Below are 26,764 nucleotides of genomic sequence, written 5' to 3' on the forward strand. Positions count from 1 at the left end.
TCATACTTCTTGGACAATCTCCACTTTCTCCTCCCTCCCTGACCACCCCCACCCTCCCCTCACACGCAAAAAAATAAGAAAAAAAGTTTCTGTGTGGCTGTGGGAGGGGCAAGGGATGTTTGAAGGAAAGCACATGGCTGTGCGGGCTTTGCACAGCATCGCTTCCCACAGGGAGCTGGAAGCAGGATGAGGTGATTTGCAACCTGACAGCTCCAGACCTCTCCTTTGCAGCCACTGCCACTTGAAATAGAGGCTGCTTGAGCATCTCTTGTTAACATACGGAATTTCCCAGCACAAGGATGCTTAGGAGAGTTTTAGGCACTCAGGAAAAACAATTGAAAAATGAAAAAGATGTGTTTGTTAAAAGGTTTGACCATGAGATGAGGGATATTTTTCATGTGAATTGGAATAGGCCAAGATAAAGTTGAAATACTTATCATTCCAGAAATTATTAAATACAGCTGATGGAATATTTACACCCTCCTATTTTCCATCCTTAAGTTCACTGTGCTGGGGTGGGCTCTCTCGTGTTGGGATTCGGAAGCTGGGAGTTGCTGCATGGAGGAGCAGGCACAAATACAGGAAAGGAGGAGGAAGGTAAGTTCAGGACAAGCCCAGAAGCAGCAGTGAGCAGGCAGGAGATGCTCATGTCAGTGTCATTAATGACTAAATTTAAAGCCACCTGAAAATTACATCTATTACTCAGCAAGATGAATGCAGCCGTTTTTCTCACACAAAGGTACTTTGGCCACTCCAGGTGAGCCTGGCATTCCTTTGGCTGCAGCTATTGCAAACTGGCATGAGCAATAACATCAGTGCTACTACGGAATGTGAAAGGGAGCCAGTGCCTTCAGCAGCACAGCCAGTCCAGCAGAGACCAGGAGCTCAGGCAGCTCAGGGCGTGGGGTGAAGGGCAGACTGACCCCAGCACTCATCCCTCTCTAAGGATTCACTCCTGTTCAGGCTGTTCACATCCAGCATCTCCTTGTTGTGGACACCTGCACTGCAAAGTTGAAAAAAAGCAGCTGGTTTTCCATCCACACACTTAAAAACGCTGTGGTCACCTCCCTGCCAGGGACCAGATGGGATTTAGTGAGCACCCAGGAGCCCTGCTTGAGAAACTCACGTGACAAATAAAACTAGCAAGAGTCCTATTCATAGGCATGGAAAAATAAGTAATTTGTCCCTTTTTAATTGAAAAATGTAAAAAGGACTTCAGCTTTAAATAAGACATTTGTACAAAGCTTGAGCACAAAAAAGTGAACACCAACGTGTCGTTATGTAAACACCACAAATGTTACTCATTTGTTCAGTAACGCACAGAACAGCGTGCGAGTTCCCTTTCCAGTGGGTGAGATTTCTGTAGCTGTTCCCCTCCCCTCAGACCTTACTGGAATACAGGAAACCCAGAAGCTTTGGAACATTTACAAGCTACAGTAGTCAGGATACATTGTGACTAAAGGATTATTTTTTTTTTTGTCTTGTTTTTTCTTTAAGGGGTTGGTCATTTAAATATACAGAAGTACAATAATCTCACAGGTAAATGAATGGCAGCTTGGATTAGAAAAAGCACCAAAATATTTAATATACATCTGGCACAAATTTCACAAGAAGTCAGTAATGGACAAACCAATGCTTTGTTTATAAGAAAAGAAAAACCTCAGACTGTACTTAATGCTCTTCTTCCAAAAGGGACACAACAAAAACATTGCACTCAGGATTGCTATCAAGTAAAGACAACCTTCTTATCACACCCTATTTGCATTGTGCCTTAGATTGCACATTCCATAAGACACTGTTTCCATTCTGTTCCAGACACCAGCGGTGAGAAAATCTGATATAAGAAAAGTCACTGTAAAACTACAAACCAATTCAGTAAATTGGGATTTAGTAGATGCATTGCCCTGAAATTCTCCCAGTTTTCCTCTAGATCAGGTTTCAAATTCGGCTGCATCCCCTTGAAATAAAGATCCTACATGAAACAGAATTTACTCCAGCTGTTTTCAAGCATTACATTTACGCAGCACTTCTGATACTGCCGTCTCAAAGAGGAACCGCGGGGCTGCTCTGTGACATGCAACACATTCATCATTTCCCAGAGTGAGAAAACTAGCTCATACAGGGTTATCTCCTGGGTAAGTCTGAAAAGGCAAAACACCCCCGGGCACAAAGGACAGCAGATGTGACCCTGCCCACCCTGGCTGGTTTACTGAGAGGAGCTGAGAGGCCCTGTGCTCACACGAGGCACAGTGACAGCCACACAAACCCTGCTCCCCTGACTTCCTTAGTTACACTGAGTTACTTCTCTGGGAGCAAACTCTACCAAAATGTGTTCCTTCCACAGAGAGGGACCTGAGGCTGAACTGGGGCCTCAAGATCCACAAGAAAGAAACCAGGCTGCACCAGGCAGAGCTCCCAGGCTGACCCTTCCCACACAGCCCAGCAAGGCCCTGCGGTTGTTTCATGCCTCAAGAGCTGCCAGGGCAAACCCCAACAGCGCTGGCTCAGGACAGAGTCCTGCCAGTCCCATCCATGGCGCCTGGAACTTGAGCTACTCAACAACTGACAGCACAAGGCCCTCCAACCCTCCTGCCAGCCCATCTCTTTTGTAAAGACTATTTCAAACTCACAGATAAGGAAGCAAGTGAATTTTTAAATAACGTTGTTCAGCACTTCCAAATGGAGCAGTAATCTGTGAAAGTCCTCTAACATGTAACACACATGGGAGCAGCAGCCGGGCTTTAGCTCCCCCGATCCTCTGTGCAGGTTTGCCACCTCTGGTCACACAATCTCCACTCCCACAGGCCCAGAGAAGAGCAAGAGTCAGCAGCTGCAACTGCATAAAATGGCAACATTCAAGTAAACACGCTGATTCAACAGTAGGCAACCTTTAGTCCAGATATAATTTACAGGGGGAAAAAAAAGAAACACTTTACAGCACAAACACTGGAGACGGATTTTTTTTTCCTGTGTGAAATGACACGTTATCCAAAAAGGGCTTATCTGAAGAGTGCAATTATGCAAAGATAGAAACTTATTTAAAATTAAACAAAAAACGGTATTATACCTACAGAACCTGTTGGATTTTCAAAGACTGAGGATTGCAATAGTAGCAAGGAACCGCTGCAATGTCAGTGATTTAAGGCAAGCTGTTAGGACAAGAACGTACATGCTCCTTTCACCTATTGTCTCACGTCCCCCTGTTCTCTGGAAATACGTGCCCGTCCTGATAGTGCAAGAGGTCACACCCCAAAACCAGCCCTCACACTGGAAGAACCTTGCAGCAGCAGTTGCTGCAGCATCACACCGTGGGGGATTTGCCGTGACAGCAACTGTGTTGCAGTTGGCTTCCAGGGAGGGAAGGAAGGACACAGATGTGCTGCAAGGAGAACAACCCCAGTGCATTAATGAACACAGCTGAGCACCAAAGCCACTCTGGCATCTCCAGTTCTCTTGGGAACACTCCAGCTTTACTCCAGCACAAGGGTTTTATCCTGAGCAGGATTCTGACCTCAGGGAGAAAAAAGGATGCGTGTAGCCTTTGCACTTTTGCAGGTCCCATCTTTGCTGGGGGGTTCCAAGTCCAGTCCAACATGGAACAAAACACAGTATTTTTGATTAAAAGAAAAATACACTCATGGCACTGCATCAGGTGGGTTCCTAAAGCTTTTCAAGGGCAAATGAAAAGGCTGAGGGCTCCCTCTTGGGGAGCAGCTGCTCCATCTTCAATTCACTGTCAGCACAGGCAGCCTGACCAGGGAAGAGGATGTGTGGTGACAGAAGCCCCTGAGCCACAGGCCACGCAGCTCTGCTCGGTCGCTCTATTGCACTCCAAAAGTAGCACCCGGGAGGACCAACTCTGGTTTGCAGCTTGACCCGGCCCCCTTCCAAAGGGTCCTTTGCATACAGGTTAAACACAGGATACCAAAAACTATGGCAAATAGATAATACTTAACTTGGGTCAATTAAAAAAAATAGATTACTCATCCAGGCATAAAATCCTGGGACGAAAGGATGGTAGCCTTTAACTATTCAAGTCTAAGAACAAGAGGTAGAGATACCTACGTACTTCATGGTGAAGGAGTTACAGCCTTCCTTCTGTCTTACAATCTCATGAATTCACTTCAGTTCACACCCTAAAACCAAAGGTTCGATCTTCAATAATACAGAGAGAAAATGTTAACACTGGTGGGTTTGTTTGCACACAACAAAATCCAAGCAGACACTTTGCTTTAATACTTATTTGAAAAAATACGTTTTTCTCCACACTGAAGCGCTACCCTGAAGAATTTTGAGTTTCAGGTTAAGCATCTTCCTTTTTAATGTGAAAGGCGAAATTCACATGCACACACTTGGAGCAGAGTGGGCTCAAGGGAAGAAGAACTGGGTGCCCAATTTACTGAGGACCTTCTAAAAAAGGATCGCACTGCAGAACACAAGGCTGCAAGACCCAGAAACTCACAATGACTATTCTTTACCAAAGAATGGGAATGATGTAACCTCAGCCAACAAACTGTATCACAACTGAGGCGGCTATTAACTACATGGTGTTTCTTTAACTTTGTTGGGCTTTTTTTGGAAACAAGGCTTATGTTGACAGTGTCACGAAGAGTCTAAGGTCACTGGTCAGTCAGTGCATAGGCCTGGGAACCGCGGGTGACAGGCTAGTCCTGGACCCATGGGTTCTGCAGGCTCTGATGGACACACAGAGTGAAGTAAAAGTCACCCAGTAAAGCTGCTGCTGCCCCCAGCACTGTCCACAGGAGGAGGGGCTGCACCCTCTGCCACCAAGCCAAGCCACTGTGTCCTCAGCAGAGCAGCCTGAACTCATTCCATGCTCTGAACTGTGCTTGGCTGAGAACTGTCCTGGTCCAGAGTTGATCCAGGAGATCGGCCAGGCCAGCCCAGGGGAGCAGCTCTCACAGTCCCAAATGCCACAGCTGCAGCTGCTTCTGTGCCACCTGCCAGACCTGTGGTCCTTTCGCTAGGATTGCACAGTACTAAAAAGCTGTAATTCCCCATGTAGAATAGCACCAGCAGCAAATAAACTCACGATTTGGTGTTCAACTCCCGCTCATTGCCTCCGTCATGTTTGATGGCCAGCATCTTTCAAATCCTTACTTGAATCAATAGATAGTTTTTGACCTCAGAAATGCACCCATGCAAGTAAAAATTAGCACAATTAAGCCTCCAGCTGATCCGGAAGCCAAATTTTAAAGGTGTTGCAAACTATAACATGGTGTAGGTGGTCAGGGTTTATTACTAGGGGCTAAAGTTTACAGGCGTTGTATTTCTTTGCATATAAGAGAAGGCAGTAAAATGCCACAGTTTGTGGATGTCAGACCAGTTTTCCAGTATATTACTCCAACTATCTATATAATTATCTATAGTTATTTATCCCAAGTTGCAGCAGATTCACTACATGCATACAGTTTCCTAATGCATAATCTATTTTTTTAAAAAAATTAAACAGTTGCAATGGTTTCAAGGATTTCATCAGCATCACTGCTCACTTACAGTCCTGTGCCCTGCACAACGAAGAATTAAATTGTATAAAATTGAAGAGTGAATGTATTTGGCCTGTTCCAGAGATAGTCACGGTTTAACTATTGAACAAGCATATTTTCAGAAGCTCTAATATTATTAAAGACTTCTCAGAGACACACACACAACCCTGCTCCCTCACCCCAGCATTACAGAGTCTGGGCAGTCTCGTTTGGGATCACAAAATCACCAGGCAATCCAAGAGAAGGTCTGACAGCCCCACTCACTGCCAGCACTGCCAAAGAGCTGCACCTTCAGCTTCTGCTTCACGGGTTTAAAACTGACTGGTTTGCATTCTGTAAATGCCAGTTAAAGGACTGAAATTAGGCTAAAAATAAGGGATACTTTGCCAGATATATCATTTGGCTATTTTTGCAAGTACCCTGCCCAGTGGGTGGAGTTGCTCCTGCCTGGCTGGAAGCAGCAGAACAGGAGCAGGGCTGTCCCCCACACTGAACACGTGGGACCTCAGCCACTGGTAACGCTATGTCCTTTCCCCAAGAGGAAACCAGATTTTCCCTTCCTGTGTGTTCACCCCTGCCTTTAAAAAGAAGCTGTATTACATCTGATCCACTGAAGTGGCTGAGCCTGATGCACTGCAGATTGATTTCCTCACTGCTGTCCACATTCCAACCACTAGATAAACACCTTCCTTAAAGAGCTCTATCCCTCATCCTTTGGAGCTGCTGCATGCTAGGGTGTAAATCAGAAGCTGCCATCATCTAGTGTGCACGCATGCACTGGCTACCCATTTGAAGAGTTACTCTTCACACTCTGGACATTTTAAATTTCCTTTAGGGGAGAAAAAAAAGTGATAAACAAAGCATTTAATAGCTGAATGAATGAAGAGTCTCAAACTTACAATTACAGTCTTCATTTACGATCAAAGCAGTCTGCATTTGGAACTTTTCCTAACCAAGCAGCCTCTGTTGGGGAATTTATTTTAGTCTTTTAAAAATAACAGCACCAGCAAAAGTCTCACCATTAATTCAGCAATTCCTGCACGAGTGCTTAGGCCTGCTCTGCTCACCAAATCAGAATAAAGTTTTGCTGCCAAACACTTTTGTGCCACAGAAAGTTAGAGAAGCAAGGACAAAGCTTTGGGTGTATTTACCCATGAAACAGCAACTTCAGGGCTCTCCTGAAAAGGGCCACGTTCAGCTGCCTCTAAAACAACCACATTTGTTGTCCACGGCTTGTCTGCCAGCAAAAGCAGCATGGACCAAACTCTCCTTTTATTAGATGAAAGAGATGCTATCTGTGGCTTGTGGGTTTGTTTTTAAACAGTTTGCATTACCCACATTTTGTTAGTGATTTATGACCTCCAAGCCAAGCCATTGCAGGGCTGCACACCAGCAAAGCCAGTCCCAGAATTCAGGCAGATCCTACTCCTCTCTCTGCTAACCCTGTGGGACACAGCACGACGCCCTGAACCTGGTGACAAGCTCACCACTAAGAACCTGTTTCCCTTTAGCTTTAAAACCCTTACATCACAAAAGCCATTAGATGCTACGGATGACTGTCCAGGCTTTTTTTTTTGTTGGTTTTTTTGTGGGTTTTTTTTTTTTCAGTTAAAAGTTGGTTTATGATCCTGAAATGCAGCTCTGAAAATAAAAGGTGTGTAACAGAAGTATATCAAATTCATTAAGCCAGCACTTGGCTATACAGAAAGCCTTGGCAATCAATCCTTTTACCAAAAGGTGTAAAAAAGTTGCTGTACTAAAATTAAAAAAGGTAGCATCAATAACCAAAAAAGTTTCAACCAGTGTTAATAAAACTCCCTTTAAGTCACAACAATTTCAACAGGCAAATAGTCCCAATACAGGCATTGTAAAATAATAAATTGACTCCTATCCAAATATTATCAAATCAGTCTAAAAATGACTCATCTACACTGTTGTCATTAAGAACACATTAAGAATTCACTTTGTCATCAGATGCCAATATTGTTGCTCCAGAAAGTGTGGAGTATTAACTGCAATTTAGCAATTAAAACATATGCTTTAAAAAATTGGTTTGTCAATATTAATGCAAAAGATAGTTCCTTACATAGAAGTACTGTGCTTGCCAGACAAGTAAGGTAATACTTTAGGTATAAATCAAACAAATTAAAGCAGAATTATACCACAGTTTTCCTTGAAGACTTAGGATTTGTGTGTTGCTTCTGTCAATGTTTAGCAAACTTAAGAAGCAGAACCTTTGGTTCTTTTAGTCAAGTAAAAATATTCTCATGTAACCACAAAAATACAACTTCCAGAGAAAATGGAAGTCCATCAACAAGTCCACTTTCAATAAAACTGAGGTAGTACTGCTCTTTTATTACGTGAATGTGTAAAGAGATTTAGATACAAATCGTCATCTACCACTCAGTTGACTGACAGGTACAGTAATTTTATAAAACAATCCCAACATTTAGTTTGCAAGTCCAAAAAAAAAAAGGAATTATCTGGACTCGTTCACTAGGAGTTAGCTCAAAATGGGAATTAGCCATATTACAAAAAGCTGTTGCTTATGTTGGTTTTTAGAGCCTGATTACCCAGGATTAATGCATTTATAGTTAACACTGCTGTTCATCTTGGTAAAAAACCTTAAAATTCTTACAGCCTAAAGTTTCAACAATGTAAACAGCACTACACACAGTACAGACCTGCCCTGACAGTTGTAGTATGAAAAACTTAATCTGGCACTGTATAATTTAGCAATGTTAATTTAACCTAACTAAAAAGATCTACATTGTGCAAGAAGTATCAGACTTATTTATACTAATCTGAAGTCTTAAAAAAAAAACCAAACAAACAAACAAAAAAAAAACAAAAAAGAGCTTAACTTGTAGCCAGGGTCAAATATTTCAGGGCAAGAGTAAAAGGAATAACCAAAATCAAGAAAGTGCCTAAAACATGATACAGCATTTTAGAGCCCTTTCAAAGACAAGGCAGAAAAAGGTGTAAAGTAGAAAAATCTGGAGCCTCGGTAATTTCCAGAAACATCCAGAGTTTACATTTTGTGAAGGACAACAAGTTGCTTCTGTCACTTCTGCTTTGCCACTGCTAAGTCTGTTCATCCAAACATAGGCCCTCTGTGTCCAAGGACAGAATACATTTGGTTTCCTCTTCCTTTTTCCTTCGCTCCATCTCCCACTCCACAAAGGTATCGAAGAGACTCGGCCAGGCCTCGTCCTCGCTGTAGTTGCTAAGGTCTGGTCCAATCACCTGAGTAAAATTTAGAAACATGTTCCACGTGTCCCGGGAGATTCCCTTGATTCCTGAGGGGTTCTTGATTAGGAAGTGTAACCACTGGTCCAAAATAGGGGGCTTGTTTTGGGTGAAAACTAATTTCCAAAGGGCAATGGCTATTTCCCGATGTAGCGACCTCTGTCCTTCTTCAGAGTCCAGGCCAAATTGGAAGGTGAAACGATAGAGATCCTTGAATTTATCCTCCTGCTTGGCTTCGTTTAGGAGGCTGGGGAACCTTGCACAAATGCCATCGATGCTGTCTGCATTTATTGCTTTGCAGCCTTCAAAAAACTCCTTCCTGTTAAGCAAGAGAAGAGAAATTAGAGCGAGCCCTTCCCACCGACCTCGCGTGCCAAGCGTGTCCCGTCTCCATTCAGCTCCATCGAACCAAAGAGGATCACCTGGACAAGACAAGATGTACCCTCAGCCCCAGTGGCACACAGATTTTGGCAACGGGAGCCACTGGAAAGACGGGCAGGTCCAAGGCATTCCTTCAGGCCTGGGCAACCACACACAACCCCCAGGTCTGCTGAGGCACTGTTAACGTTTGAAAGATTCTGCTCTCTGGCTTTTCTGGACACTTCCACATCCTGGAATGCCTTTCACATTAAAAACGGAATCTAATTTACCACAGAAAAAAATTCCAAATGTTTGAAACCAACACATTTTCCCCAACTTGATTCAATACCGCCCCTGTCTAAACGCCCATGCTCTGGGCGAGCTGTTTCCAAGGGACAGGGCAGCTCCCTTCTGCTTTTGCAGTGGTGTTTGGTTGCTCTTCCAGCCTGCAAAACCAAAGGGGAGCCACTGGTGCTGCTCAGCAAGGCACCTGCTGAGAGCCTGGAAGGGAGCACGGCATCACAGGGCTGCAGCACAGCGTATGGACACTGCTCCAAGCAGCACCAGCCCTGTTCCAAGTGGGACACTCCAGTTTCCCTGATGCTTCTGAGTCGGTGTCACAGCCAGCCAGGAGAGGCAGCACAGGCTGGCACAGGATGGGCTGGAGGGAAGACAAGAGGTGGAGCAGCACTCAGGAGTACAGACCACGATGCTTTCCTTGGTGGAAGAAGTCCATCAGTACCTGCATCATGGAGCGTGCCCTTCAACAAATAAAACCTCTCACCACTAGATGTGTCCTCTCCAAGGAAATTAAAACCCTGTTAATAGTACTCATGGTAGTTGTGCAGAATCACAGACACTACTTACAATTCCTTTACCATCTTAGCAAATACCTGCGCCGTCAGTCTCCAGTAAATCCACATTTGCATTCCAGAGTAACTCATCCTTTTGACACACACCCACAGCCACAAAGACTCTGAAGGTGCTGTTCAGTGCACAGCAGAGGCTTGGGTCAAGGCTCTGAACACCAACGTAGTTTTGAAAGTTACAAGCTCAGTAAAAACAGGCAGCATTACTCAAACCAATCTAGACAGACCAAAAAATAAAAAAATTCCTTCTCTCTCTGCAAGTCCTTGTAGGCAGTCTTCACTTGCTCTTACCTGGACACTGCTAATCAAGCTGGGGGAGGCCGCTGCAGTTTGGGTTTGCCTCCTGACTTTGTGGGGGGAGTTTTAGCCATTCCATTGTTTCCCGTAGCATCACACATGCTGTCAGCCTGCTGACTGAGCCCCTTGTCCAGACGGGCACACAGCACTCTGAACAGCAATCATTTGTCAGCTAGCATGAAACAGCTAGCACTGTCAAAACCCTCACATTTCCTTCCCTCTCTATGCTTTAACAAGATTTCTCTTGGAAAAAGACATTAAGTGTAACACTGGTTGGACAGGAACAATTCTGTCATTCTTTCACAGACTGTTAACAGAGTTAGTAGCAATTACTGAAGCATCTCACATTACTTAAAAAGAAAAATTAATTTCAGTGTCCAATCTCATCCACCAAGATAATGGTGGATACAGCAAATTGCTTTTGGTAAATCAAAAATAAATTAATGTCCACAGAATCTCACTACACTGTTCATCACCAGCAGCATAATGGCCAAAACCACACCTTCTGAATCCAGTGTGAGGGAAGGGGAAAGGAAGACAAGACAAAACTTACCTTCTGCTGTGGTAGGAATTAATTTGATCAAAATGCAAGTGTTAGAAGAAATAAATAAGTGAAGCTAATGAGGCTGTCTCTCCACCATACTGCTGACAGGATATACTTTAACATATGAAAATAATTACAAGTTCTACAAGAACTAACCTTGTAAATTTGCACATGGTAGCAGCCTGGAATTTCCAAGCCAAAACTAGTACTTTAAATTCAGTGGGATCAACACAGAGGTCATTGCAAAATCGTTCCATTCCTTCTTCCAGTATGGCATCTTCCCGCTCGTCCTTATACCTCCTGAACAACTCCCCAATCCTTTGAAGGGAAGATTCCTCTGCACTGCAAACAGAGTCTTTCTTTGTATCTCCAGAAAACGTGGGAGGCTGACTGGACTCTACAGCAGCGTCTGTTTTCTTTGTCCCGTTCACAAGAATGTCTCCCGAAGTCTTCCCACAAGCTGAGCCATGGTCGTCTTTGTGGACTGCACTTCTCTTGCTGTGGGACTTGCTGCCAGATTCTCTCTCCCCATTTTTGCTGCCAAGGGTAGAAGAAGGGTTCTTGCACTTGGTGACACACTGGCCCATGATGTTGCAAGCCCAGCTCCTAGCACGGTCCCCCTGCCCTCGGACACCCTCGCAGCGGCTCTTCAACACATCTCACCATGCCATTAGCAGCACTCAGCTAACCTGGAAAACAGTTTCAGAGTCAAATTGCTGTCTCTCTATAAAGAATATCTGAAGTATTAAACGTGGGATAACATTTGCCATTAAGCGACCGACTTCAGGATATTTAAGCTTCGCATACTGAAAAGGAGCAGTGTACACAAGGCTGGAAAATGCCATAAATTTCAGGCAATTTCAGGCTGTTCTACCTAGAAATCAATGCAGCTCACTCAGTAGCTACACTATACTAATGGGTCCTAATAAAGGAAATTCCTAAAATTCTTACTGCAGCATAGGTTACAAAGAGGTTGATTCATGTACAGGCTTCATCACGACAGACTACTCTAACCCAGAAATATTTCAAAGGAAACGGTTTTTAAAAGTGTACCCACATTTTATATAGAGAATATTAAACACTGAAACAAAGCAGGGAAAGGAGGACAGGGACACTGATGGGACAACCTGGCAGAGACCTAAGCATTGGATCTAGACTGTACTTTCAGAAAATCAGCAAAAGGGACTTCTCAGGGAGAGGAGAAGGAGGGGGCTGGCTGCTGGCTGGTTTTGGGGACGAGGAGAAAGAGTGGAAGTTGTGTGTTTCTTTTTAAACAGAGTTTGGAATCAAGGTTTTGTACTTAGACACACACTGCGTTTGCAGAAAGCAGGCAACACTTCTTATGCAAGAGGGTATTCAGAAATTGTCCATTGTTACAAGTGGGCTCCTCCCTTCAGGTAAGGAGACAGACAGGGGAGGGGGCCTTAACAGAACTTCTTCAGACAGACACACACGCAGATAAGAAGCAGTAATTCCAGTTCAGAGGCGTTTTTCTAAAATAAAAATTTAAATGCCAAAATGATTTCATCATACCCTCTTTTTATAAATCACAAAGCCCTGCATATTTGGAAAAGATATTTTACCCACAGAAAAGGGTTCTCCGATTTTCCCTGTTAAAACCAAACTAACATTGACACTGCCCTATCAGAGAGCAGCCACACCAAGGACAGTCCGTTTCTCAGAAATGTCAGCTCCAAGAAAGCAATTGCTTATCATAGTCCTCCTTCACCCACTTATTTGCATTTCACCTCTGCTGTCAGTTAGGCAAAAGCTTCAAACAACAAAATTGGGCTTGCCTTGACTTCGCGTACAGCTTCCAGCTTAGAGTTAGACCAAGAAATGAGAGAGATAAAAATTTAAAAATTAAGAACTACAACAGCTGTCACATTAGTTTTACTGTATTCTTTCTTGGGCAAAGCTTTACTGAGACTGAAGCCATCTTTTAAGCTGTAAACCAACAGCAGCAACAAGTCCAGATGAATTCTCAGATACTAGGATTACAAAAGTGAACTTTCTCTCAGCCATTATACCTGTTTTGACAAAACAGCACGTGTGCAGCTTCATGAGCAAAAATTTTTGCCAGTGGAACTACAACAGCCAAGATGCCGTTTTTTGATTTTGACTACCTGGCTCCCCATTCCATTTTCTTAACCCACACAGGAAACTAGCAAATACTTAATTTTTTAGTAGCCAAAGGAACAAAGGTATTGCAAATTCTTTCATTGCAATGCTTTAAAGATTAGCTTTGCAGGATCATTTTTACAGGCAAGCAAAGTTTGATTGAATGTATGAAAGAAATTCACAGTAATTTGTATTTGAAAGGATTTATAAAAATATGCATGTCAATATAAACGATCCATAAGATGATTTCACTGCTCTGTGTGCTGCAAAGCATAGCCTGGCACTGATTTCTCTACAGCCAGGTGCCTGAGCAACATCATCCTCTCCAGTCTACACCAGTCATTATTTCATTACACCAAAACAAACAGGATATTAGTAGGCAGTGTAAAAACTGCTTAGTGATTAACTCCCACATACCAGCTTTCCCCCATCTTTAAATTCATCCGAATTCAAATGCTCGATTTACACTAATTCCTGTTCTTCCATCAGTTTCTCAGAGGCAGCTAGCACCACAATAGAAAAATTTTTCTTTTAGAGAGAAGCATGCAGCTAAAAGCACAGAACAAAAAATCCTGAGTACAGACTAGTATTAGAGTTTAAAGCAGAGTTTAGGTAGCATAGAAAGCGTTCTGCTCAAAGATGTAACAGCAGTTATTAACTATTGGTGATTCGGATCAGCTTTTCCCTCTGGGGGAAGGTTAAGGAACAGCTGCCTGTTAGTGAACAGTACTTTCCTCTAAAGCAGTCAAATCACACACATGGTAATTGACAGATTAATCCAATTCATTTGAGGAATCCCAATTTCAAGTTTTTTTGGTTTTTTAAGGCAGTTTGCAAGACTGACATACAGTGTCCATAATTTTCTTAAGAAAGTGACTCATGCTGTCATGCTTCCTAAGCAACAGCTTGTATTAATGACGATAACAATCTAACGTTCACGTTTCCAAAGTGACATCACCAATGTGATGAAACTGATGGGTTTTAAAGTCATTTGCTGTCACAAAAAGAGCACTGCAATACACAGAGGGAAGATGTGCCAGCATTATTACACCTGTATGTAAGGAGGTGTCCCACCAGCAGTTTCCGAAAACAAGCAAGCCCAGTAGCATTAACCTTAGAAGGCAAGTTATCCACCTCCCTCACATTGCACCCCTCTAAACAAACACATTTTCAGTACTCCTACTTGCCTTGCAAAGAGCTGAATGCTGCTCCTGAACAGCCACTGCCTGGGCACTGCTAGCACTGCTCTTCCCTGCAGTAACAGAGTGCTTCCTTCCTCCTCCCCACCAAGGAGCGTTTCAGAGCACAGTCCTACTCCTTATGAACAAACACTAAGAGATACTGATGTACAGTTGCTGCAATTCCTCACTTTTCTTCTACATGAAACTTGATGCCATGTGCCAGATACTTAGAAGCATTCTACCCCAAAAATAGCAAAACCAGCTTGGGAAAAAAAAAAAAAAATCCAGACTGCATCCGCTGGCAGCTTGTGCATGTATCTGGTTTTGTAAGAGAAAAGTCTTTTGGCACTCCATCAGTTACCCTTTTGTAAATTGCCTCTGCTGAGCTGGATCCACTTCGCTAACTAACTAGTCACCTCCGCTTCCTACGTGACTCAGGTTTCAAGGCATGAAAGGAACAAGAGCCGTGGAAGGAGATAGAAACAAGTGGGAGAAGCCGGCCCTTTTGTTAAGGAAGGCTGGAGAGAGGATCTAATTGCAGCATCAGGAGCTGCAGTGAAGCCAGAGCTCAAGGAGTGGGAGAGAGCACCCTCAGGAAGGTGAACAGAGCTGTGCATTTGGCCGCAGAGCACAGGGAGGGTCACAGAGCACAAGGACCTGCAGAGAGATTTCTCCCAGCTGGATCAGGAACTACAGCATAAAGTTCTTGTGTACCCAAAGGTTACACTGCATTGGTGGCAAAGCATCAATCCCCAAAAGGATCAGCTCCCGAGAGCAAAATTACTAAGAGGCTTGTACAGCATAAAAGCAAGACATAAAAGGCAGCAGTGACCACTACTTTTGCCGTTCTACTAAAAAGGATCAAAATTCAGGGCTAAGGTTGGAATGTGCTCAGCGCTACAGGATGCAGCGCTCCCAAAGAAGTCTATTACTCAGAAAAGTATTGAGCAACGACCTCCAGTACATATGAATCACCAAGATGCCCAAGAGGCCATCTTCCCCTTGCAAAGCAGAGATCCACAGTGACGTTCTCTGCACCTTTCTAGAAAGGAGGCAGCAGCTGGGAAGACAGGAAGATGAGTGCTGGTGAATACAACCAGCTAAAGGAAAGTGACCCTCCAAGAACAAAAGATGTGCAGAGCCATATGGCCACACACATTAAATGAAAACCTAGAGGAGATTACAAAGGCCTTGTCTAATGCTTGGTGGGGCTTTTTGATTTGGTGGGGGTTTTGTGCGGGACTTTTCTCTAAGTGCTGTAAGGAATTTGCAGCATTTTTCCTCCATTTTCAAGTGACCAGATCACACATAACCCAAAATTTGAAGGGAGCAAAACAAAGTGACTCACTAATAACTCTCAATCATACAAGCACACCGTGGCACAATTGAAAACAGCAGCAATGAAGTGTGGGGGGAGCTGGCAGGAGGAGATGCAAAGGAGATATTTAAGTAACCCTGTATTTTTCTATAATGACTGATGTTATTGTAGTAACAGAAATTATTGGATGTGTCCAGAGAATAAGAAGCAAAACAAGCATTATGCTATTTAATAAAGTGTTGCATCAGAAGGTATTTATAATGAGTTTCAAAACACAGAAAGTATCAAGAGGGTAGAGGAAAAAGCTTTCCATACATTCAAGAAGACCTCAAAGACAAATTTAGGAAATCTCATAACAAAAGGGGAGACAGCTCAGCCAACCATTAAATCCCTTTCCAAGTAGCATTTCACTAGCTAAGACAAAGACAACATAACTAGAGCTTAACTAAGCCTCAACCCAGCCTCAGCTTTTCACAAACACTTGAGCACAGTCTAAAGAATTTTACAGAATTCCACTACGCATTACCTGTCTTTTAACGGACGGGGATACATGACTTTAAAAACAGCTGAGGGCAGGGAACAGTATCGTGGATGCCCTGTCTGTTCCCAGGCCTGAACAGATTCACAGAGCTTCCCACCAGGGAGTCAGGAGAGGATCACTGCCACTGCTGAAGCAGAAGCAATCACTACTCTAACAATTGTGCAGGACAAGTGATCTTGTAAGCAAACATCTAATACTTACATAGCTCCAGCTACACAGGGAATCATTCCACTAGCTTCACAGCTTCCCTTAGGCTCCCTGGGTTCCACATAGAATGCTGGAAGACAAAAGACCACACAAATCTTTACATTTAGAAGAGGCTATGAAAACCACGAAATGCACCAAATCACTGAGAATCAACTGTGTATTCAATAAAACCCTTCAGAGCCAAACTCCACTTGTTCAAGGAGTCCTTTTGTAAAAAACTATTTCACTTTTTTGACTTATGAAGTGGCATTAACACCATTAACTCTGCAGTGTCATACAAACCATAGAACAGGTACTGAAAACAACAGAGAAATTCAAATGTTCGTTAGGAGTAAATACACACTTCCGGATACTTTCATGGCTTTCAGCATGGGAGAGTTAATTCCTCATTTTTTGCACTCAAAGCAAAGCAGAGGACATGCTATTACTGTCACTGCATGTTAGCTGAGCACTGTTTAATCGGTGAATGCCAGACAGCTGCTACCTAGCAAAGCATAATTTGGGTCTGTAGAGTAATTCTCTTTTTTCATTCCCGAGCACATTCTTTTCCATGTTTGTTTTCCCATGTTCAGTCGAGCTGGCTCAACTTTGCTTCTCTTAAATTCACAGCTCTGCTGTATAACCAGGAGCCTCTGAAGAGAAGAAGACAGACAAAGGTATGTCTGGTTTGTGTAGCAAGAGCAGCAACTGCAGCCCCTAGTCAACACCTCTGTATCTGATCTAGTAGAAAAAAACAAAACGAACAAGAAATCTCTGGCAAAGCTCCCCTGGCTCTACCACACTAACAGAAACACTAAAACATCTCGTTTTTACAGCTCTTAGTACGTCTAGGGAGCAGACAGGTGATCAAAAGCTGCCTTGCTGCATACTTACCTTTTACATGAGAATTGCTTCTTAGGAAACAAGTAGGAACATTAGCTTGTTCAGCTTCCTTCAGCAGAGAGAGGAGGGTGAATGTAGAAAGACAACCATGAAACAAGGTCTCGTCACATATGCCAATCTCCACGGGAGTTTTCCCCCAAACCTGAGTCCTATATGTGGATTAGGAAAATCTGACTGACACATAAAACCTAGTTCAGACCGAAGCTGTTGACAGACCTTAAAAGCCCCAAACGTTTCAAAAATGCCTGGAAACTCTGGAGTGGTACTTTCGCTCATGTACACACACAGAGCAAAAAATATATCTCCACGGAATCATTTTTAGGCATTTACTGTTGAGATGGAGACCAGAAAGTCTACTTCACACTGGGTTTATATACTCTGCTCCCAAACCTCATCTTCCACACAACCAACCACCCTTTCTCCCTCCTCCATGGCTTCACAGCTCTTTTAGCAGACACTCCAGTGGGTGCACAGCCACCAGGCAGCTTAACATGCAGCGGAGCAGAGGAGTGTCTGCCTCTCTCACGGTGGAAGTACCAGCTTGAATTTCTTCCTATTTCACCATAGCATCCCATGAAGTTCAAGCATTTAAGGAAATGTAACATCTGGCACATCTGTGTTAATTTCTTTTGGCCTCCTGCATCTAAATAATTCCTTTTATAAATCATCGGGAAGGAACACAGGGTGCTGTGCAGCCTCATTCCTCAGGAACCTGTTTAAACATCTTACAGTTCACATTTTGAAAAACCATTGTCATGGCAACTTTTTGCAATAAACTACTTTTCAAACAGATCTGTATTTCTTTGGAAGGGATCTATGATCCCATGATCCACCAAATCTACATTTCCAGTTGGCTTACTGCACGTACTGGAAGCAAATTACTGCACATACTGGAAGCAAATACTTATTTTACGTTCAAAAGAAGCTGAATCTGATGGAAATCAGCCTGGAAACCCGCAAAAGCCAAACTTTTTCAGGTTGTTTGAAGTAATTTCCATGTTGGCTGACCTATACACACAGGCCACACTGACTAGAGCCAGAAATTTTAACATGTTAGAACCTCCAGCTACAATTCTTCCCTTTTCTATTATATTTCTATTCTTCTGAGTTGTCCATTTAACCTTTTTAAATTTTTTAATGCGGCAGCACGTGCAAACACAATTACAGGATACGGAACAAAAAGTTAGTGCGAGTTAGCAGTTAGAAGATCAAACTCTTCAAGGCTGTATTTAAAGGCTGTCACAGCACAGCAATGCACTGAGTTCATCCTCAATCATGCCCAGGGAGTGCAGTGGGGGTGGAGAGAAGCATCAGCACGTTGGGGACACAGGTTTAGGTTCAGTCCTTGCGCCAGAGCTGCCAGGTGTAGCCGCAGGCTGTGGTCACCAACTCCCCTCCCCACGGGCATCACAGCACAGAAACTCTGACAACAGCCTGCACTGCTCATCAGCAACCCCGGGAGAAATAAGTAAGTAAATAGTGTGGGCCCTTGGGATGATGGAGACCTTTGTTTTGCCCCCCAGCCTCCTTTCACACGTGTGTCTAAGCCCCTGGGACATGGCTCTCCTGAGCACTGGGCAGGAGGAGCAGTGCAGGCCCTCCACACCCCCAGCAGCTTTCCCAGAGCTAAGAGCAGGCAGCCTTCTCACCTGTGGGAAAGCAGGGAAGGATCAATGGTATTGTTTCCCTCTTCAGGAGGCAGAAACTGAGAGGACCAGCCCTACACGTGGAAGCTTTCACCGCGCAGTTCAGAGTTCTACACTACAGCACCAAGCACTTGGTGCACGAGTGGTACAGCACAAACCAAACTCCTGTCAAAGCTGGCACGTTATGGAAACCTATTTCAAGTCTGAACCTGCAATGAAACTTTCTCAGCAGAAGCCCTCAAAGTGAGGCACAAAGGCACATTATGAGCTCAGAGCACACCGCACCACATCCCCAACCAAGCGCTGCGCTAGCACCTGCCTGTCACGCTGATCTGCCCCACACCACTGCTGCACAAATACATTTATGCAAAGTTACTCAAGAGGAAGTCTAAAAGCAGGACAGTCGTGCTGCAATTAGTAAAAATGAATTATTAGTTTGTGAGGCTTCCTGCAGTTGAAGAACCTTTCAATGAATTACAGATGGTAATGGTTTTGTGGACAGATACATGAAAACTTCACCAATCTGTTCCAAACGAGGATAACAAAACTATTTCTGATTAACCTCAGTTTGAGCTTTGGAAACAAAACAGCTTTAGAAATGTGATCAAACTGGGTAAAATTTATCCCTAGAGAACATGCCTGCATAGAGTAGAAGCTAGTTACACAGCCACCTGAAAAGGCAGCACGCAGAGCTCCGGCTGCCACTTGGCAGAAGGCTACACGGCAGTCTAGGGGAAAACCAAGCCAGGCAACAGCTATGTTGGAAGCCTGGATACTTTCTCAAATGAGAAGTGGACTTCTCTGAGAAAGGTCATACCAGAAAGGCTTACCTACTTTGGAAGAGAAGGCCAGGTACAAAAATACAAAAAAAAAAGAAAAATCAGAAACAACTTCACCATATTTACAGTCCATAACGCTGGGCACGGTCTCAGGGCCAAGAATCAGAGCTATCACCAAATCTCTTCCTAGAGGAACCCCCTCCAGTCTCCAGGATGCAGGCAAAAGTCTCTTTACAACACCTGAGCCTTGACCTGGTGTGCTGTCACTCCAAGCCCAGAGCTTACACATCACAGGAGATTTTTCCATTCAAGACTGGGCGGAAGAAACCTGCTTTCTGCACTCTCGAAGAGCACCTGACTCTGCATGCACTCAGGGAGCATGACACCACACTTCATGTTCAAAGTTCAACTAGTAGTCTCAAGAAAAAGTGGAACAGATGTTTCAGATCTGTAGTCCACTGTGTGCAGGTAATTGTGTAAGGCTAGCTTAAGGAAAAATGAATAATAATGTGAAAAATGATAGGCAGAGGAAGACTTAAAGCACCTTACTACTTTTTCTTCTGGCCTTAAGTAGCTTTTTCAGCAGACACAAATGCATCATCCTTGAATCCCTCCCTTCCCTTCACATTCTCTAACCACACAATACCTTACTTACTGATTACTTCTCATTGTTTTTCCATTTGGCCCCATTAAAAAGTTCTCAATTGTTTCCTATTATGTGCTTCACCTTACTTTATTAGGTGGGTGGAACGATTTGTTAGGATTATTGTATTTTCAAAGAACAAACCCAAGTCCGGTTAGCTAAACAGAATATAATTTTAGAAGGGTGCCTTCAGGTGCTTTTGTAATGTAAATAAATTAATGAACTAATTCATGCAGCAGCAGTACTTGTTTTGAGAAGTCTATTTAAGCTATGAGCAAGACAATGGGCAGAGGGGAAATCAAGAGAACCAAACAACAGAGCTGCTCAAGATCACGCCATCAGTTTTCAGTACAGCTGAAACCAGAACCCAAATCAGATCCCATCCAATTCCCTAACTCATACATAAACAAACTCATTTATTTCGCTGCACATAATTCAACCACCTTCAAAAAACAAAGGTTCAGTCACTGAGAAATTTAGCTCCATCCATTTAAAAACTACCAGTATTCCCCTTCTCCCTCAAGATCCTTGTAAAAGGCCATACAAAGTCCATCATGTACAAAAAAGCAAATAATCTTCTAATGAGAGTTTGTGTGGTTTTTCTCTTTTCACGTGCAAAGGGTTGTAAAAGAATAATTCTTCAGTGTTTTTCCAGGGCACGCTGTAACTTTTGCACAGTGTGACAGACCTTTAACACCTCGGTGTGCACTATGAATAATTAAAGCAGCTCATGCCTCTGTGCTGACACGACCAGTTCACATCTCTACAGCAAAACTGCAGATTATGGGACCAAAAGAAACCACGGCCCCTGGGTATTTGACAGAGATGCATCCCACTGAAAGCATCTGAAAGTAATTGTGCTACAAATATTTACCTTACCCTGGCTCAATCCATTCTGCAAATTAACCGACCGAAAAATGCAACTCTCTGCAGCCAAACCAGAATAACTTTGAAAAACCACCTTGGTCTACAATCTACTTGGCAATGGAAAGAAAAACGTTTATTTTAAACTGAGCTAAGTGTGCACAGATTTTCTTTGACACTTGAATTCAGCTATCAGACTTCACCTTGAAGTGTCTGAGGTGCCTTCACCAATTGCATGAAGCTGAATATAATTCAGGTATACATCAAATGACTCCTGTAAGAATAAGATATGCTTTAAACTAATTGTAGTAAGTTAATAACTTTGTATTTCTTACAGTTCTCAACAATGAAGAAAAGACAGCATCACACAAAAAAAAGGAAGCCCTTCCAGCAGCTCTGGCTAACAGTCTCCCTTCTCCAGCAGAAAGCAGCTGTGAGACACAGCACTTAACATTGAAGGGACACGTTTAAAGACAAGAGTCAGACCACCTCATAAGATCCCTGCTGGCAGCAGATGCTCAGAAGGAGTTTACAGAATGCCCACTGGCCCTCTCAGGGAGTGTAACACAGTTTACAGGCTGCCAGCCAAAAGAATCACTCACTGCATGCAGTTGTGTAGGAACCTCAGTACCAGCTGACCACATAAACACTGGAATCATATCTAAGTTATGTACAACAAATTGTTCTAAGTGAAAGCACTGACATATCAAAGTGCCTTAAGAGCATATGCTTGGATTTTTAAACTGACTGCAGTTTCTAAAGCAGAAAGTACATGCAGCCACCTGCAGAAACCCTAATTGTCTCTCCTGATTTGATTTGCAACTTCCCTATTTCAGTGAACACCGCCAACATTTCCCACTGTACAAAGGACGCCGTAGTATTTTGCTGCTGACTGCATCAGTAGCTTCAAAGGAGCTCCTTTGAGCACGTGAACTTGGTCATCAGTCGTAACAAAGACCCTTGTCTCTCCCTGAGAAATTTGGGGGCAGCTGCAACCAATGCACACTTTTTTTTTTCATAAGTTTTCACATATTCTTGATTTCTTTTGACATCCTGCGCCCCACAAGAGACCAGGTGCGTACGTATCTATCCTGAGCTTCGTGAGACATAATCACTAACTCCAAGCAGAGGTAACTGCTGGAAGCTGGAACACGTCAGACCTTTGGCACTCCAGGCCACTCTGCGCCATGCTGATCAAGAACACTCAAGGCTTTCTGTACAGACTAGTTGGCAATGAAAATATTGAACAGTCAGCATATGACCAAAAGCAAGAGCTGGGACATTTGTGTTTGTGAGTCTATTACTAAGCTACACATCCCTCCCATAACCATAGGAGCTGAGATGATTTTCTCTCTCCCTTTCCATTTTAAAACAAAAGGATAAGACTGACTGCATTACAAGTTCCAAAGCTGCAGGAGGAAAAGCATCACACAAAAAAAACTCAAAGAAAGAACTAAAAACTGTCACTTTCTGCTACTACATGGATGCAAAAATAAGACTGGTATATTTCAGGAGCACATAATCCTTTTGGTTCGAAAAAACCCACTTATGTTCACTAAACAGGAAAAGTGAGACAACAAACAACTATGCCTGTCATACTGTCTCCGGCAGTCTGACTTTGTGGGAATAACAAACTGTGACAGGAGGTCAGGAACAGCATTCTCACATTTTGCAAAGTAAGTTTTGTCTTTCACAAAACAGATGCTGTAGACAGAACAGCATTTAAAACCATTCTTTCTGAGACACCAGAAGATTACACTAGCTTACTCTCTTCACTGGAATCCTGTCTCACCACCTTTGCTTTTGTTGGTTTCTCTACAGTTTTCCTACTTTTGTGAAACAGTTCTTTAATACTTACATCTAAGTAGTCCCCTGTCATGCTTCTACCTGCAAAACATTGCAATTAAATAACTTTTAACTAAAATCCAGGTTTTCTGGTTCCTTTAATATGCAGATCATTGGACCAGAGAGCTGCCCCCCCCCCCCAGATACACAGATAAAATGGACACCTAAATCGGCCAATTCTCAGATTATATTTTAGGCAAGAGGCTTTGGTTCCCTATTTGCTCTGTTACGGTCAGCACTGAGATCTGAATGTAAAAGCGTCACCACACTATCACACCAAAGCCACACGTGACCAGGAGAACCTCCTCGTCACCACGACAAACACTGGCACTTGTGCAGGGGAAATCAGAGCTCCCCTTGGCTTTGCCAAGCCCCACCTGCCTGGGACTCTCCAATTTGCTGACCCGCAGCCCACTGCCAAGAGCCAGGGGATCCACAAACCCTCCACAGGGAAGGGGGAAGCCAAGGTGTCCGTGAGCAGTGGGAGCACGGCTGCAAGTCTTGGATTTCCTGATCACTCCCTGGGAAGGTTTCAACCCAGATCTGTAATTACCTGACTCAAGCGAGAGTCAAAAGCAATGGGGGGAGGAGAAAAGAGAAACTGACTGTTTCAAAAGACACACTCGAGAGACTCACTGTCCAGAAGACACTGAGAAAATCCGCACAGACAGTTTCCTTGTGTCACATGTTTACAGGGGGTCAATTGCAGCTGGCACTTTACCAGAAGGCAACATTTGCCTTGAACATTTGCCATGAAATTACCATTGTTCCAAGTCAAGTTACTATGTCATTACTGCTGGGTAACTCAAGAGTCAAGTGCACAATTAATCCATGTCACCAACGCAGATAGTCTGCAAAAACATTAGAGCCATTAATCCAGTATTTTTAAAAAGGAGGAAGGGGTAAGAGACAAAAGAACTTATTAGATTTCCAGTAACCAGAAGACAAAGCCTATTAGTCAGAGGCAAATAGAGGAGAGGAAGCCAGCGAGATAAGATGCAGACCCCTAGGGAGAAGCAGCCAAAGAGAAGGAGCACAGCCAGGGAATTCTGATGAAACTGTTAAGGGGGTTCCCCCTTATCTTCCTGTGACTACCAAGTCCCTCGAGTGTCCGCAGATTGTTCTTTCAGCCTTCCAAGAATTCTGGCTACCAACATTCAGCTCCTTCGGTATTTCTGAGGATGAAAGAAAGGACTGTTTTTCTAACATCCTATGCTTCTATTTTTATAGTCTCTTCTTACTCAGGGCAGAGTTTTCCTGTTACATTCACGTACAGACCCATGTGCCTAATGGAACAATAACACCGTTTGTGCAACTTGGAAGTTCTTACAAACTGCCAAAACCCCGCCAGGACGGATTTTATAGTGCTCCAAAGGCTCTAAATTAAATTTACCAACACTTCCCCGGCACCAATAAAGAAAATCAAGTGCTTCCGTGTGGGACAGATCCGAGCAGTGCTGGGGCACTCTCACTCCTTCCAACCTGCCCTGTAGCCAAACCCTCTGTGCATTCCCTTCTGCCGTGAGGAAATGCAAGTGCAGAAGCCGTGTCTGTCCCCTCTTTTTCCATCCCCTTTCCATCTACTTTATACCCCACTGCCCCCATACACACACCCAGCACAGAGGATTTCTTCCTGTTCCTTAAGCTGAACCAAAGCAAGCAGCAGAACCAAGCCTCTTCCTTATCCACTCAGAAATTTGTCAGAACACGTCTTAGAAGACTGTCAAACTGTCGGGTAGCCCTTCTTGCTCAGTATATACTTCTTCGAATTATTTCAATAAGGGTCTTCCAAAAGAGCTGGTTTTAGTTTTCTCTCAAAGCCACCCCATCATCTGATCGTCTTTTTTCAACATAATTCATGCTAAATGGAAGCAAGATGTAATTATTAATGAATTTCCAAGATCAACAAATTATAAGAAGTACTGGCACAAATCATTGAGAATTTGCTACGAACACAACAACATTCAACTCCAAAATAAAGCAAGAATCTGGGCAGAAAAGGCACCTAACACAGCCTTGAAGACCCTGATTACAAGAGCTGACTACAGCTTATACTGCAGGCTGTCAGTCTCACAAAGAAAGCAGCCAAGTAGTACCAAAGCTCTAAGTTCCCCTGTTATTTTTTTAAGAATTACAGTATTCATGCCTACATACAACTTGCTATTAGGAAATAATCAGAGTTTTAGAGATCATTACAAGAGCCGGTATTTGCAGGAAGTTTGTAAAGCCAGTTGCACTTTGCAAATCTGAACTAATTCAACACACATCACAAGCTCTCCTTTTTCTGCTGATGTGCAGAAAACCTTTGCTGCGAGCTGCCTATCTTGTAAAAGTGAGTGTTTTCCACAAACTACCACGACACACCTGCGTGGGGGAGACTTTGAGGACAGACGACACAACTGACAAGAACACGAGGTCAGATCTCTTTACTTTCACATGCAATCTTAACTAAGGGACTGTGTTTCCTTTTCTGAGGATTATCTTTCACCAGGGAAACATGCTGCAGTGTTCAGATGCAGTCAAGGGACATGAGCACTCAGACACTCTCTCTTCCCATTGCTGTAGCCCAAATAAAACACTAATACTGCAGCTACACATTAACTGTTTAACAAAGAGGTTTTTAACCGCATAAGAATTTGTCTAGATAACGTCTTTTGGTCAACTGTCCTCTCAAAAAAACACAAGCCATGCCGGTGAGGCCTATAATTTTCAACAAGGTAGGGCAGCTCTGTGCTTTTTGTTTGTACAGCTACGCTCCCTTTTTTTTTTTTTCAAAGCACTTAACTCATTACCCCTTTAAATTATGTGACAGACAGTGCCATTCAAAAAAAGTTAGCAGCTGCGGATCAATGCTGTATCCTGACACTTGGCATCAGCCCGTTCAGTTATCAATGTAACATTTTGAAGGGCAGCATATCAGCTGTGTTAACTATTTAAAAGATAATCAATGATTCTTTCCAGCAACCACAGCACCGATAGGAGAAGCATATTCTTCCAACCAGTATTTGCTCGAAACACTGATTATGCAAGTTATAATTTAAGTTGTTATGAGCAGCTTATTAGTACCACCACAGCCCCAGAGAGTGATTAATGCAGATTGCAGCTTGCACAGGAAGGGTAAACACGCTCAGGGGAGGGAGAGCTGAAGTAGGAAAAAAAAAAAACCCGTGGCTGTGCAAAGGGAGTATGTTCCGATAGCGAGAACTACCTGGGAAATAAATCGCTGTACAGTTTATTTCTCTTTCTCCTGAAAACACAAGGAACATTCCCGTTCTGGCGTGACACGTGAGCGGGCCGGGCACGGAGCGCAGCCGAACAAAGCCGCCGCTCTCCCCGGCCCGGGGGCTGCCGGCACCGACCACCGGGAGGGACGCGTGAGGAGCCCGCAGACGGCGCCCACCGCAACGGAAAATCCCAGGAGAACCGAACCGCGGGGCTCGGCAGGACGGCCGCTCGGGGCACAGGGATAAGCGCGGGGTGGGCACGGCACGGCACAGCACGGCACGGCCCGGCGGCACCGGACCCTCCGGCACCACCCGGAGCGGCGCCCGGCGGGGAGCGCCCCGCCCGCGGCACCGGGGCAGCGCCTGTCCGGCCGCTCCCGGCGGGCCGTCCCGGCGCCGCAGGGCTGCGCCTCGGGGGGCCCTGACGCGAGGGGGCGGCGGCGGCGGCGCGGGGCCCCCCGAGCACAACCGGCCCTGGCGGGGGCTGACGAGCAGCGCGGCGGCCACGGACGAACCCCGCCGCCCGCGCCGTCGCCCGAGCCGTGCCGAGCCGCGCCGTGCCCCGCGCCGCCCCCGCCGCTCCCGCCGCCGCTCCCCCGCAGCCCGGGCGGACGGGAAGAGCTGCGGTCCAATTCACTCACCTCCGCGGCGCCGAGCGGCTCTGCCTCCACCGCATCACTTCCGGGC

General features: G+C 44.2%; 1 protein-coding gene across 2 annotated transcripts; it reads right to left on the bottom strand.

Moving 5' to 3' along the window:
* Positions 1-1,560: 1,560 nt before the first annotated feature.
* On the bottom strand, positions 1,561-26,756 carry DCUN1D3 (defective in cullin neddylation 1 domain containing 3). 2 transcript variants are annotated; one of them, XM_066198049.1, is made up of 4 exons: positions 26,719-26,756; positions 16,189-16,264; positions 10,983-11,515; positions 1,561-9,075 (listed from the first exon to the last, which is right to left on the bottom strand). In XM_066198049.1, the coding sequence occupies exons 3-4, from the start codon at positions 11,411-11,413 to the stop codon at positions 8,592-8,594; spliced, it is 915 nt and encodes a 304-aa protein (XP_066054146.1). In that variant the 5' UTR covers positions 11,414-11,515; positions 16,189-16,264; positions 26,719-26,756; the 3' UTR covers positions 1,561-8,591. The 2 variants fall into 2 exon arrangements, with proteins under 2 accessions (XP_066054146.1, XP_066054147.1); XM_066198050.1 differs by lacking the exon at positions 26,719-26,756 and adding an exon at positions 26,062-26,108.
* Positions 26,757-26,764: the final 8 nt, after the last annotated feature.

This window comes from Chamaea fasciata, unplaced genomic scaffold (assembly GCF_029207755.1).
Source record: "Chamaea fasciata isolate MVZ Bird 193981 ecotype frontalis unplaced genomic scaffold, bChaFas1.0.hap1 SCAF_16, whole genome shotgun sequence".
Taxonomy (NCBI): domain Eukaryota; kingdom Metazoa; phylum Chordata; class Aves; order Passeriformes; family Sylviidae; genus Chamaea; species Chamaea fasciata.

Bases quoted from the DNA above. Each gene is read 5' to 3' on its own strand.
- DCUN1D3 (XM_066198049.1), bottom strand. From the start codon at position 11,413: ATGGGCCAGTGTGTCACCAAGTGCAAGAACCCTTCTTCTACCCTTGGC. The intron at 9,076-10,982 runs GTTAGTTCTTGT...CTTGCTTAACAG, and splicing joins ACCATGTGCAAATTTACAAG to GAAGGAGTTTTTTGAAGGCT.